Source organism: Pinus tabuliformis, chromosome 8, assembly GCF_031772625.1.
Source record: "Pinus tabuliformis cultivar Carrire ecotype Pingquan chromosome 8, CPIR1, whole genome shotgun sequence".
Lineage (NCBI taxonomy): Eukaryota > Viridiplantae > Streptophyta > Pinopsida > Pinales > Pinaceae > Pinus > Pinus tabuliformis.
Window position 1 is genome coordinate 1,665,146,046 of NC_142294.1, and position 14,428 is coordinate 1,665,160,473.

At 37.6% G+C, this 14,428-nt stretch overlaps 1 protein-coding gene across 1 annotated transcript; it reads right to left on the reverse strand.

Moving 5' to 3' along the window:
* Nucleotides 1–12,242: 12,242 nt before the first annotated feature.
* LOC149242572 (uncharacterized) lies at nucleotides 12,243–13,252 on the reverse strand. The gene is made up of 2 exons (XM_089370883.1): nucleotides 12,868–13,252; nucleotides 12,243–12,754 (listed from the first exon to the last, which is right to left on the reverse strand). Exons 1-2 carry the CDS (start codon nucleotides 13,250–13,252, stop codon nucleotides 12,243–12,245), a joined length of 897 nt encoding a protein of 298 aa, XP_089227009.1.
* Between the last annotated feature and the right edge of the window lie 1,176 nt (nucleotides 13,253–14,428).

The following is a 14,428-nucleotide window of genomic DNA, read 5'->3' on the forward strand; positions in this document are numbered from 1 at the left end:
AGTCAAGAGAAATTTTTTGGTGATTCTGAGGATGCCTTAGTAAGAGGCCAACGTAGTAATATGGGTGAGTTTTTTGAAGCTCCAACCTCCAAAGGTGGAAGAAGTTCGATTAAGGGGTTGAAGTTATTTTGCAGATTCAATGCATACCAGGAAATGAAGGGATAAGTGCCTACAATCCAACAAGCAGTTTCCATATACAGGTGTTTAGTGATTTGCTCCACAATTTTTTCCAAATAAGCAACATCCATCTCGAGATCAATTTTCATAGATATTTTCATTTCATGTCTAAATTCAGAGATGGAATATACAGGGATAAACTTTGTTTTGTAAATTTAATCATAAAAATATTGTAATATTTTATGGTTTTTCTCCCGAATATCATGGATCTTAAAGTTTTGTACATTTTTCTATGTAATGTATAAAAAAGAAACACAAAGCGTTCAAATTTTTTTGGGAAAAACCTCGTGTATATTGTAGACTCTTCAAAATCAATATAGTTTTCTCTCTGCAGAAGTTTAAAAGGTTTCAGATATTCATGTGTTACTGGTTTTTGTATGTCCTCATTCTACATGCTTGTTCTCCTTTTTGCTGCTCATACGTTCATATATTCAGTACTCGAATATAGTTGTAATGAACTAGAATTGATGTTTGAATGCTCGGACCCATAATATTCAAATTATTTAAGCACTTTTTCCATCTAAAGTTTACAAAAATCACTGTGTGGTGCTCTGTTCTTTTTTAGACCAATTTGCCATCATGATTTTTACAATTTGAACAACAAAACCAATACTTGTCTTGCCTCTTTCATATTTGATCATAGTATTTGTAGTGTTGCAAACATTCATTTCATGAGTTGACTCCATGCCCAATGGTAATACTTCCATCTTCCCAACCAAACCTAACACCATTTTTACAATAAGTCTAGTCACTAAGTATATTGTAGATTTGTTGCCATTGTGACCTAGGGTGATAAAATTGGTGAGAGATCCCTCTCCGGATTGCAAAAGTCAACCTCCAATCCTAAAGTGGATTGAGGTTACCTCTGTGTTCCTTAGGGAGATTCCTTCCACGGCTAAGGAGAACTCTTGAGCAATAACATAGTGTATTTTGAAGAAACTCCTAGTAATATCATTGGTTCAAACTTCACCTAACCCACGTATCGTGTTTGGGAGTGTGTGGTGACCAAATAGTGATAATAATTGAAATCAAACTTGTATCATACAATTATGAACTTAGTATTATTATTAATTCCTCTAAACACAAATAATAATAATAATTAATTAATTTTTCATTACTGTTTATAACCAAAAATGGTAACGAAACTCATGTATGATTTATGTATGCTTAAAACCTGGCGGTAAGGGACAGTGTTAATGAATCCATTAGAATCTAAATGTAGGATCTTACCTCGATGTTCACCCATTTGAATTTAGTACTGGACACAAAACAATGACTATGTTCATTCTAGTTACTTGTATGAAACACACCCCAAAATTTATACAGAATTATGCAAATCAATGCATATTGTTAATGTGGGCAACGAATATATCATGCTCATAAGAGGGTTAGTGCAGAGTTTCTAATGTTAATTTTGATGTTTTGGAAGTTTTCCTCATAAATGTATAATTCAGTACGTACAGATTTTGAAAAAATTGAAACTTCCTATATTGATGGTGCTTTCATCAATTGAATACAGAGCATCAAACATTAAAGCTTTGGTATTTGCAACACAAAGAGGATTTGGGAGCAACTTGTTATTGAATATGACTTTATTTCTAGCCAACCGAAGTTCTCCAACAAATATATTTTGGGAGGACGTTGACTGCTCCTTTGAGGATCTTTTTCCCTAATAGGTTTATATTCAAAATCTAAGCACCAAGTCTAAAACATAGAGGTCCAGTCTTTAGGTATTTCCATGAAGATCTAGAGCTTGGACCAAGGCTCACTCTCAAACATTTCTTTCATAGTTGCATTCCATAAACATATGAGAAATGCTCTCTTCTGAGCTTTGACACAAAGCACGTCTAGAGGGGACATTTATATTTCTCTTTTTTTATTTTATTTTCAGAGGTGAGGATTTTCCCATGCATTAATAACCAGCAAAAGACATTTACCTTCGGAATTCCATCTTTGTGCCAAGAGTTCTTTAATTTTTTTAATAAAAACAAAATTACAATATAACAAATTGAATTGAATTAAATTGTTATTTTTATTACTTTTTAATTGAGTTAACATTATGTTTTATTGTCATTATTATTATTATTAATCTAAAGCTTCATTTTATGGTCACTACAACATCTCCCCCATATTAAGCTACAGAGCATGCACAATATATATATATATATAAGGGGGAGTTGAGGGGGTCATGGAGTTGCAAACCCTAGCCATCCCCACCCTTGGTTTCATGCCTTCCCTTGCTCGATGCAATTACATCTTTGTTTTTCATTGGTGACACAGGTGGAGTGGCTTCGTGAGTTTTCCTCTGAAGGTGTGCAGTGCATGTTGGGACCCTTTGCGGTTGTGGTTTCTTTCAGGGACCAGACTGTTTGTGGTTTGGTCATTTCTCTCAATCTTCTTTTTTTCTCTCACTGGTGCTACTCCCAAGGTTTTCAGCGTGAAGGTCTGTCATGGGTTGCCTTAGGCCCTATGGCCCTATGGCCCTGTTTCCTTGGTATGCTGAGGTCTCGTCCTCTGTCGATGCAGGGTTCTCATGTTTTTGGGTTGCCATTTTGGTCAGGTTTCTTGGCTATCATGGTGATCGTGTTTTTTTTGCTGTGGGCGAGCTTCTGGGCCAGTTTTTTTTGTGGCTTCTCTCGGCTCTAGTATTGTCGTGTCGCTAAATGTTGTTGGGTGTTGTGGGGTAATCTTTAGAGTGGCTCCCTTTCCCTCTTTGTTGTGGAGATGGGAGCTAAGGGGTCGGCCTCGAAGTGGCTCCCCTTCTGCTTTGGCCCTGGTTTCGTGCTTCTTATCTCTTCTTCTATGGTTGATCTCATAGAGGTTGTGTTTCTTCTGCAGTTTCTTTGAGGTTTCTTGGGCTATCTAGGAGGCTTATGCCTAGGTTTTGTTTAATGTGCTGGATCTCGTTACTATGGTGCTTTTTGCCACAATTTATTTGGGGTTTTTTGGGCTATCTGGGTGACATGTGCCTAGGTTTTGTTTTAAGCTAACTGCCAGTTTTCTATTGCCTTCTGGGTTTTTGTTTCGCCATGTGACAGATATTTTTGCAAGCTTCGGATTTGTATCTGTAATGCCCCCGGGCATCTGCAAAAATGTAATCTTGTCTATGAGTAAAATTACGTTTTTTTCTTTTGAAAAATTATATATATATATATATATATATATATATATATATATATATATATATATATATATATATACATATATATATATATATATAATTGTTAGGTCCCTATACTACTAGTGTAACCCTTTTTTGTTATTAGTACAACCCCCTTATTATATTGTTGTTCCCATGTAGTCCCCATATTGTTATTATTGTGCCCCATAGAAGCCCACTATTTTTATTATTGTGCCCTTACATTATTATTGTTATGTCGGCTCTGATTATGTTATGACCCCTTAGACTCCTATATATAGAAAGGAGGTCTTGTCATTTGTATCATCCAAGAATTGTTCATTTGTGTAATGTAAAGGAGGTTTCCCCCTCGAAGAGGCTGAATTCTAAGACGTCTATCTCTCTTTTCTATCTTTTTGTGAGCCGGTTTCATAGCATTTGGTATCAGAGCTTTGGATTCTAGGGTTTTGCTGCTCCGAACAGGTCATCATGGAATTTTTGCTATAACTTTTTCTTCTTCTTTTTTCTGCGTTGTTTCAAAAGCTAAAAAAAACCCATTTGAGCCGAACTCTCGATCAACTGTGGGTCTGAATTTTAGATCTTGTCTTGCTATACTTTCAGATATATGATCTGAGGAAGGTAGGGTTTTTGCAGACTCTCAGATTACATTCCAAGCAGGTGACCATGGGAAAATGATCATAACGTTCTCTCAGAGCATCAGATTGAAATTTCGTAAGAAGTTGCAGAAAGAGGACGGACTATAGTTTTTTGTGTATTAGTTTCAGATCATAAGGTTGAAATAGTGACATGTGGCACTTCCTACAAGTTTGCTCTATTGAAAAAGTGTATAATCAGGTCATCTTGGGAGATTGGCCATAACTCTTTATTGAAGAATCTAATTTCGATCAGATTGGTGGCTTTCAAAAGAGGACGCATAGGGATACTATAAGATGCAATTTCAGAACTTGGAGATCTGAAATTACAGAGTTACACCCATTTCAAGATCGAGCTCCTAAAATCAAGAAAAGGCGATATGAGGAAGTTTGATGGTAAGGATCCGGTAAATTGGATGCTACAGATGGAGCAATATTTTGATCTACATGAGGTGCAATTGTTACAAAGGTACGTATTGCATCTTTATATTTTGAACCGAATCAATTTTTATGGTATGAAGGGATTTTTTCTCATAAACCACTTGTCACGTGATCAATTTTCATGGAGGAAATGATAGCACATTATGAAGATACAAAGAGAAACACCTTATTTAGCCAATTGATAAATATCAAACAAAAGGGTTCAATGGCAGAGCACATTAAGGACTTTCAAAAATTGAATATAAGAGTAAATGATATTCCAGAGAAGCAAAAGATTGATGTCTTCATAGGGACTTTAAAGGATAACATTCAACATGAAGTTCATCTTTGGGAACCTGATTCACTGGAGAAGGCATTCAGGTTGGTAAGAAAAATTGAAAGCGAAATTATGGAAACAAAGAATCCCACCACTCACGAATATAATTATGGGATTTTTTTTTCTCCTAGCCTTCCACAACCTCCAAGGTTTACACCACAACAATTGGAAGAAAAAAGAGAAAAAGGGCCTTGTTACAATTGTGATATCAAATACACTAAAGGTCATAAGTGTGCTGAGAAGAAATTATTTTACATAGATTATGAAGAGGAGGAAGAAAATGATCAAGAAACATCAAAAGAAGAGGATATACACCAAGAACCAATCCCAGAGAAAGAAGAAATGAATTCGCCCATTTCTTGTAAAGCATTGGCAAGAATTACCACTCCTCAAACTCTCAAGGTAGAATGACATATTAAGAAGAAAAAGGTTCAAGAAGTGAAATATCACATCAAGAAAGAAGAAATGAATCCGACGATATCTTGTAATGCATTGGTTGGAATTACCACTCAAACTATCAAGATAGAAGGACATATCAAGAAGAAAAATGTTCAAGAAGTGAAAGATCACATCAAGCATCAAGAAATGAATCTGACCATATCTTGTAATGCATTGGAAGAAATTATCACTCCTCAAACTCTCAAGATAGAAGGACATATCAAGAAGAAAAAGATTCAAGCAGTGAAAGATCACATCAAGCATCAACAACAAGTTCTCTAACTTTTAAAGGATAATGCCACTTTGGTGCAGAATCGAATGAAACAACAAGCAGATCAACGTTGCAATGAAAGAAGTTTTGATGTAGGTGATTGGGTATTTTTATGGCTACATCTCAAGCAAGTTATTTATGAGAAGGAAATGTTGGCAATACTACATGCACTTAAGAAATGGCAAACTTACCTAATGGGAAGACACTTCAAGGTAAAAATGGATCATGATAGTCTTAAATACTTTTTAGAACAAATATTATTTTTAGAAGAACAGAAAAAATGGGTCACAAATATGTTGGGTTATGACTTTGAAATCATCTACAAAAAAGGGAAGTAAAATGTTGTTGCAGATGCACTCTCAAGAAAGGACGAGGATGTGGAAGCATTGTTTTGTGCTATTTCTATTATCCAACCAGATTGGATAAACGAAGCAAGGGATGAATGGAAGAAGGACGAAGAAGTGTGGCCACTCATTCAAAAGTTGCAGAAAATCCTAGTTCAAACAATATTGCCAAAACTTGACGAGGAAGGAAAAATCATATTGGAAATTGGAACAGTCACAGAAACAAGAACCCGATAGCTACGAAATCGATCAATTTCAAAGTATCTCATCAAGGGGAAGAACTTACCCACTGAAGATTCCACATGGGAGGACAAGAATTTTATACAGAAACATCAAGAACTACTCAAGCGTTGAGGACAACTCTTTTTGAAGGAGAGTCACATGTTAGGTCCCTATACTACTAGTGTAACCCCTTATTGTTATTAGTACAACGCCCTTATTATATTGTTGTGCCCATGTAGTCCCCATATTGTTATTATTGTGCCCCATAGAAGCCCACTATTGTTATTATTGTGCCCTTACATTATTATTGTTATGTCGGCTTTGATTATATTATGACCCCTTAGACTCCTATATATAGAAAGGAGGTCTTGTCATTTCTATCATCCAAGAATTGTTCATTTGTGTAATGTAAAGGAGGTTTCCCCCTCGAAGAGGCTGAATTCTAAGGTGTTTATCTCTCTTTTCTATCTTTTTGTGAGCTGGTTTCATAACAATAATTAAAATGTCTTAACCATAAGAAATTTATATATATGAAGAACATAATTCGTATATAACCAAGAGAAATTTATATATATGAAAACAACATATTATTAAATTTCCTATGGTTAAAACATTTTAATGATGTATTGGTTTCATATATATAAATTTCTTGTGGTTAAAACATTTCAATGGCGTGTTGGTTGTGTGTATGTCTATTCGTTGAGAAAAATGTTGTCATTCTCCCCACCCAGGTGTAATTCCTGCATGTGACACAATGAGCTCATAATAAGTATTTCTTGTAATGGATTCGAACATTTTCCTCTGAGTAGTCACTTGAGGATTGAAACTTGTATTTTCTTCACATGGAATATAAAGATTGTTTTCATATATATATATATATATATATATATATATCTATATATTTTAAATATGTCAATGATGTGTCGACTACATATATTTCTTATAGTTAAAACATTTTAAAGGTATGCTGGTGATATGTGTGTGCACACACACACACATAAACCAATACACCATTGAAATGTTTTAACCAGAAGAGATTTATATTCTTTTCTCCTTATAAGAATATATTTTTATTTCATTGAGGGAATACACATTGTTTTGTTATTTTGGGACTAATTAGATGAGGTTCAAAGCTATTACAACAATATATTCAATAAGTGCTCAATATGTCACTTTTGAGAGTTGAACCTAGGTGGGAAGGATACCAATCATTCCTCCCAACCACCCAAGATAAACCTAATTGGTAACCTTAAAAAATTTATATGTATAAAACGACACACCTTTAAATTTTGTATAATTAAGACATTTTAATGATGCTTCGGCTTCATTCATATATATATATGAATGAAACCGAAGAACAATTACAATGTTTTAACCATACATAATTTAATGGTGTGTTGGTTATATATAACCAACACATATAATTGTGTTTCGGTTATATATATATATATATATATATATATATATATATATATATATATATATATATATATATATATATATCACCATTAAAATGTTTTAATCATACAAAATTTAATGGTGTGTCGATTACATGTAACCCACACACCATTAAATTTTTATGATTAAAACATTGTGTGCATGTGTACACCATGTGTCAATTCTATGTTGAGTAGGGAGAATTACATTTCTTTATCATACTAAGGAATACACCATTGAAATGTTTTAACCACTAATGTAATTCATCTTAATTCCTAATCTATCTTTTGCTAAGATGAATCAAGTCCCTTTAAGCGGAAGCTTTTTTAGATTTTGAAAACTTTAGGAAATGTCTACAATCTTGGGGAATTTTATCCTTCACGACACATGATAAATATGAAATTAAGATGTGTATCTTCAAATAGGGAAGTAAAATTAAAGAAGGTTATTCATTAAGATCATTGCACTTTATGCACATATTTACAAGTAATTTAGTTTTCTCAATTTAATATCCTTTATGCATAATAAGATGGGAGTATTCATTGACCTTTAAAAATAATAATATTTTTTGCCATAATTATTAGAGAGTATTTATTGTAAGGAAATATTCATATAACATGAAAGTGTAGAGCCCTTGATGGGGGTGTTAATGCTAGAAATCAATGGAGTTCACAACCTCCTTGGTAGGTGAGTCCCTCTACAGTTGTCTCGAGGTGGTTATGAAGAGGCGTCAATTTGGAGAAATGAGTTGGGATGTGTACAATGGTATTAATGGTTATAAATACCCGCTTATGGCTCCAAGGTGGTCGAAGTATGTATGTTGCGAGAAGGGTGGTCAGGCGCCCACCCTTACCTTGCTTCTCGGTGAGTTGGTGTGTTTGACATTTGTGCTACTTGAGGATATACAGGGTGATTTTCAGAGGTTGGAGTCCTCTTTTGGAAGGCGGAGTGAGGTCTTAATCTTCTCGGTGGGTTCAGTTGGTGACTCCTTTTGGCATGAACGTATGTGGGTTCTACTATTGGAACATTCTATTCTCTTGTGGCATAACCTTCTAGTGGCTTGCCCCTTTGGATGCACAATTGGTGGATGGGTTGATGTTTTGGTCTTGAGCACATAACTGATATGGCTCGTAGTGATCATCATCTGTATATTTTTTAGTCTCAAATTTCGATGTAATCTTGTCTTTATGGGTCATAAAATTTGATTTAGTCTTTGTGGCTATTACAGTGGTTTATCTGGTCATGACTTGAAGTATTATGTAGAAAACAGTCATGGTTGTATTTGACGCTTCTCGATGTAAAGACAATGTTTTTCTTATTTGATTAATAGAATTTTGCAGTAACAACTTACAAAGAAAAGCATGAAAGTGTAGAGATTTGAGTTGTGAATTAAGAAGGTAGAAGACAAATTAGTAAAACTTCAAAAAATTAAAAAGTATCAAAAAAAAGTTCAAGATCTCAAGAAGAAATTTGGTAAGGAAATATTAGAAAAATATGAGGATTCTTGTTTAACCTAATCATATCTTTGTCCCATTTTTCTCCCTTCGAAAAAAGTCGTAATTTCTATTAATAATAAGAAATTACATTTTGTAGATGCCGTAGCATATGCATGTTGCGGCTATAGCCAATCAAAGTGATACAAAAATGATACCAAAACATATACTCCTCATATGGAGCATTGTAAAAACCATCCCATGGATGGAGACTGTCTTCTCACATAGAGGAAGATAAACTGTCGTCTGTCCAAAAAAAAGAAGGAAAACTGCCTCTTTGCAGAGAGATTTGTAAATTCTATTGTATGTTCATGAACGTCATAAATAAAATCAAACATTTTTATATACAAGAAATTTCAAAAAAACATGGGGGGTTTATGGCCCCTGTTGTGCATGTAAATCAATGAAGGGTCTATGATAATGCTGGTAGAAAACTCCATCGATTTCTTCCTGAATTAACCAATCATCATCCTGCATGTTGGTTGCCTCCTTTGAGAGGAAGTCTGCCCCTGTGTTGCGCTCCCTAAAAATGTGATGACAGACAAATGAATCAAAAGTTGATATAAGTTTGTGTGCTTCATCCAATATGTGCCTCAATGAATATGTAGAGCAATGAGAAGTTCTATTTAACCAGTTGCATATTATTTTGGAATCCCCAAAGAGTTGTAGATGAATGCAATGTTTTTCAAGTGCAAATTGAATGAGATATTTTGCAGCACATAGCTCAACAAAATTATTTGTGCCCCTCCCCAAAGGTATCTGAATTTTGAAACAGTGAGCTTCATTAATATATAAAATGCCCCCCCCCCCCACAACCATTCTCCTGGGTTGAGCCATCAAAATAAGCCCATGGAATGGATTTATCAATAGCTTCAGGCCTAATGGTTCTGGTAGGAGGGTTAGGGTCTTCTTCAGGAAGGAGATCAAAATCAACGATGACCCTGGACAAGATGGAAGGCCAGTGAGGGTCCTTCAGATTGAAGATAGTCTGATTCCTAGCTATCCAAATAGCCCAGCACATGATTAATGGCATATTCCTTTCCTTGCCACTGTGTCCATTATACCAATTGTTCCAAGCTTCAGTGATGTTCCTGCCCTGCCATGATTTGAGGGAAGGGTAATGTGCAGTAATGTGATTCCATTGTTCTGTAATGACAGGGCATCCAAGAAAAAGATGCTCAGTGCTCTCTTCATCCCTTCTGCAGAGGTGACACCAGAAAGGTCCATAAAAAGATCTTTTCATCAAATTGAGGCCAGTTGGGATCTTATTAAACAGGATAGTCCACATGAGCATGCATGTCCTGGGTGCAACCTTAAGTTTCCAGAGTGCTTTCCAAAAGCTCTCAATAGTTTGCGGTTTTGCATGGTCCATCAGCTTTAAATAACCCTCCTTAGGAGAATATTTCCCATTTTTGGCGAAGGCCCATATAATCTCATCTTCTCCCTCCGTAATCCTGATATGGGCTTGAGTAAGAGCTTCTGTGTATTCATGCCATTCTTGATGCCACTGGGCCAGAAGATTTCCAAGCTTGTTGGAAAAAAGTAGAATTTGTGTGATCTGCAATATGGCTAATATAAGAAATACCCTGATTGGAAAGGAGTCTTATCAGTTCTGCAGGAAGTCTATGGGCATTTCCACAACCAATCCAAGGATCTGTTCCTATTCGCACAGCATTGCCATCCTGTATTTTCCATGTTAACCCCTCTCGTATAAGTGAGATGGAATTGATCATTGCCTTCCATATTATAGAAATGTTGTTGTTGCTCCTCTGGTTCTGTCTGACCCAGTCCATTTTATTTGTAGGGCTAATGTATTTTGCATAGGCAACCTTGGTCCATAGACTATGAGATGTCAAAAGCTGCCAGCCCAGCTTAGCAGCCAGAGCTCTGGAGAAGATGTCCAGTCTTTTTATACCCCATCCTCCCCATCGTTTAGGCCTAGCAATAGTATCCCATTTAACCCATGCAAATAATCTTCCCTACTGCTTGCCCTTCCACAAAACCTGCAGCAAATGTTTTGTAACCTTGCCAGTATTCCTCTTGGGATCCATGCCAAGGTCATCCAGTACACTGGAGTCGCTTCCAGAACAACTTTAATAAGTACCAACCTGCCTGCTCTTGATAGGTACCGATGGTACCAGATATTGAGATGCTTTTCCACCTTGGAGATCAGCTAGGTCCAATCTGCAATTTTGTAACCTTGGGGTTTCACCCTGTATCCAAGATATCTGAGCCCCGCTTCCAGATTAAGAAGAGTGAATGGGAATCTTCTTATTGCAAATTGGACTTCATGTTGAGTACACCCAGGAGCAGTCAAGGTAGACTTGCTTTCATTGATGATCATGCCTGTGGCTTGTTGAAAAAGGTCAAAGGCGTTCTGAAGAGTAGTTATGTCCCCTATGCCCCCATTCAAGAAAATTAGGACATAATCCACGAAGAGAAGATGAGTTAGGATGTTGGATCCTGTGATTTTGATGCCTACAATTCTGCCTCTTCTATGTTCAACATTGATTATTCTGCTTAGGCCTTCCATGATGAGAAGGAACAACAAAGGGGATAGGGGGCATCCCTACCTGAGGCCTCTCTCCGCACAGAAAAAAGGAGTGGCAGCACCATTGAGAAGAACACTGAATGGGACATTAGTAATGCAGCTCATAATCCATTTGATATAAGGGGAACCCCAGATGAGTTAGGAGCATTCGGATGTATAACCAATTTGCCCTGTCAAAAGCCTTTGATAAATCTACTTTTAAAATCATGCCTTTCAGTTTTCTCAGATGAACTGAGTGGATCAATTCTTGAGCAGTGCCAATGGCTTCATGGATTTGCCTGTGGTGGAGGAAAGCAAATTGCTCGGGGGATATGTGAGCTGACAGGACAGGTTTGAGTCTATTAGAAATGATCTTGGCAATGATCTTATATAGACAATTGCATAAGGAAATAGGCCGGAAATCATTGAAAGATGAGGGATTATCTGATTTGGGGATGAGGGCTATGAAGGTGGATTTAATGGCTAAGGACATCTTGCCTGACTTTCTGCAATCCTCCACTACTTTAAGAAGCTCGTTCCCTAGGGTATCAAAGAATGCAATATAGAATTCGATAGTCCAGCCATCTGGTCCTAGACTCTTGTCCTTGTTGAATCCTTTGATAGTGGCCTGAGTTACTTCCTTAGTGAGATCATCTTCATCCTCTTGGTCAACAAACCGAGGGAATAGTTCTGTTGTATGCATCACTTCCAGTATGTTTGCACCCAGAGGGGCCTTGTATACCTGTTTAAAATGTGAAGTGGCTAAGCTTGCCAATTCTCTGGAAGTGTTTACAATGCACCCTTATTCATCCTTAAGCTCCCAAATAGAATTTATGGCCTTCCTACCATTGGCAAACTTGTGGTAGAACTTTGTATTGTCATCCCCTTCTTTTAACCAAGTCACCCTGCTTCTAAGCCTCCAGCTTTCCTCTCTGTCTTTTAAAATTTTAGTTCTCTGTTTGATGAGGCCAGAGATATGCTCTTTTTGTTCCTGCGAGGTAAAGGTACCATCTGAGTTTGCTTCAAGATTTGTGATGGCTTGTTCTGCTTCTCTGAGGATAAAGTCTTCTTGCTTCCTTTTCTTGTGCGCCCATTCTTTGGAAATACTCTTTAACTCTTTTAGGTTGCGAACAAATCCCTCTGCAGTATCTTCATTTTCTCTGATCAGGTGTGATTGCCAATATTCAGTCACCAATTTTATGTAGGCAGGATCCCGAATCCATGAAGAGTTGAACTTGAAAGGAGCTCTGATTCTGTGTACTTTGTCATCAATTTCTAGGTATATTGGGTGATGATCCGAGATTCCTCCCGTGCCTACCCATTGCCTAATACAGGGATGTTCTGCATGAAGGGCTTCTTTTACTAGAAAACGGTCCAATCTCCTTGCCAAACTTTGATCCCAGATACGGTTGTTCTTCCAAGTATACTGAATCTTGCTGATGGAATATCAATCCAATGATGATCCTCCAACAGATTTTTGATAACATCAGTTAAACCATCCACCTGCGCCAGCTGTCCCCATGATTCCATGAAGCCCAAAGAGAAATTAAGGTCTCCTCCAAGAATAATGTTATCAGCCTGCATGATTGAGGTGCTGAGTAGTCTTCTCCAGAAAACAACCCTATCTTGACAAGGACCATATATATTGATGACTCTAAATTCAGTCTCCAAGGAAGCAGAGTAAATGTCTGCCCCTATAAAACCTCCACCTCCCCAAATACTTTGCAGGTCTATAGAGCGGTTCTGAAACCCAATTGCAATACCTCCAGATCGCCCAGATACATCCAGGGCATGAAAGGACCATCCCGACATCCATGACTCCAAAAGAGGTATGATTGAACCAGACATACACAAGGTTTCTTGAAGGAAAATGATGTCTACGGGAACTGAGGAAAAGAGTTGCCTCAGAGCTAGTTTTTTGATAGGGCTAGCTATCCCTTGACAGTTAAAAGATAAAATATTCATGGAGGGGGAGGGGGGAGGGCATTCTTTGCTCTAAGAACCCTATCGATGGTTTTTTTTTTTTCCCAGGGCTACCTCCTCCCCAGCCTGGAATTTAGCTCTGGAAAGAGATGAAGGATGCCCCCTGGTTGGCTTATGGGAAGCAGGAGAAGCCTTAGTGTCTAGACCAACTGCATCTGGTCCTTTCTCCTTGGCTTTGGAGCGGAGAGGGTATCTCGAGGAGGAGGATACCGAAGGGGAAGGAGGGGGGTGTAAGGAAAGAGGAAAGGTAGAGGGGTAAATGGAAGTGTATAAAGAGGGGGTGGGGTCAGGGAGCATGATAGAAAGGAGGCCAGAGCCTAACTTGCTGGTCAAAGGATCATATGATCCAATGATGTTGAGAAGGGAGGCAAGGAAAAGAGGTCCGGTGGAGCCAATGCATGATTATTAAAAAGAGATGAAAGAGATACCTTGTGATAAGATACATGAGCATGAGAAGAGTTTGACATGCCCGATGAGAAGACTTCTGCCTGGGTTGCCCTGGATCGCGTCAATGGAGGAGAGGAAGGCTGGATGGGGGCCTTGCCTCGCTCTTTCTGCACACTAGCACTCGGAGCCTCTACAGTATCATAGGTCTTTAATTGCTCCTCTATATGATCCACTTCGACAGGCTGTTGAGGCTGAACAATGGGGGGATCCATTTCCACATCTTGTGCGGTCTTTGAATTTTTCCGGTTTAGTGGGCAATCCCTTAATAGATGTCCCACCTTATGGCATCTTCTGCACCTGTATGGAATTCCTTCATAATCCAAGAGTTGTTGACGTGAAGAGGATTTCCACTGAATAGTGATATGCTCCTGAAGCATGCCTCTGGTGTCCAGATGAACTAAAATCCTCGCAAAAGCCATCATACCCGTAGTCTGGTAGGATTTATCATATTCCATATAGGTGCCTAGAAAATTGTCGATTCTTCTAAAGATGTCCTCAGACCAATATTGTAATGGCAAGCCGGGTAGTCTGATCCAAATAGGACCAACCCCAACTTGC

Coding starts and splice junctions, on each gene's coding strand:
- LOC149242572 (XM_089370883.1), bottom strand. CDS start 13,252: ATGTCGGGATGGTCCTTTCATGCCCTGGATGTATCTGGGCGATCTGGA. Junction 12,755..12,867: donor TATTCCATCAGCAAGATTCA/GTATACTTGGAA, acceptor GGCAATGGGTAG/GCACGGGAGGAATCTCGGAT.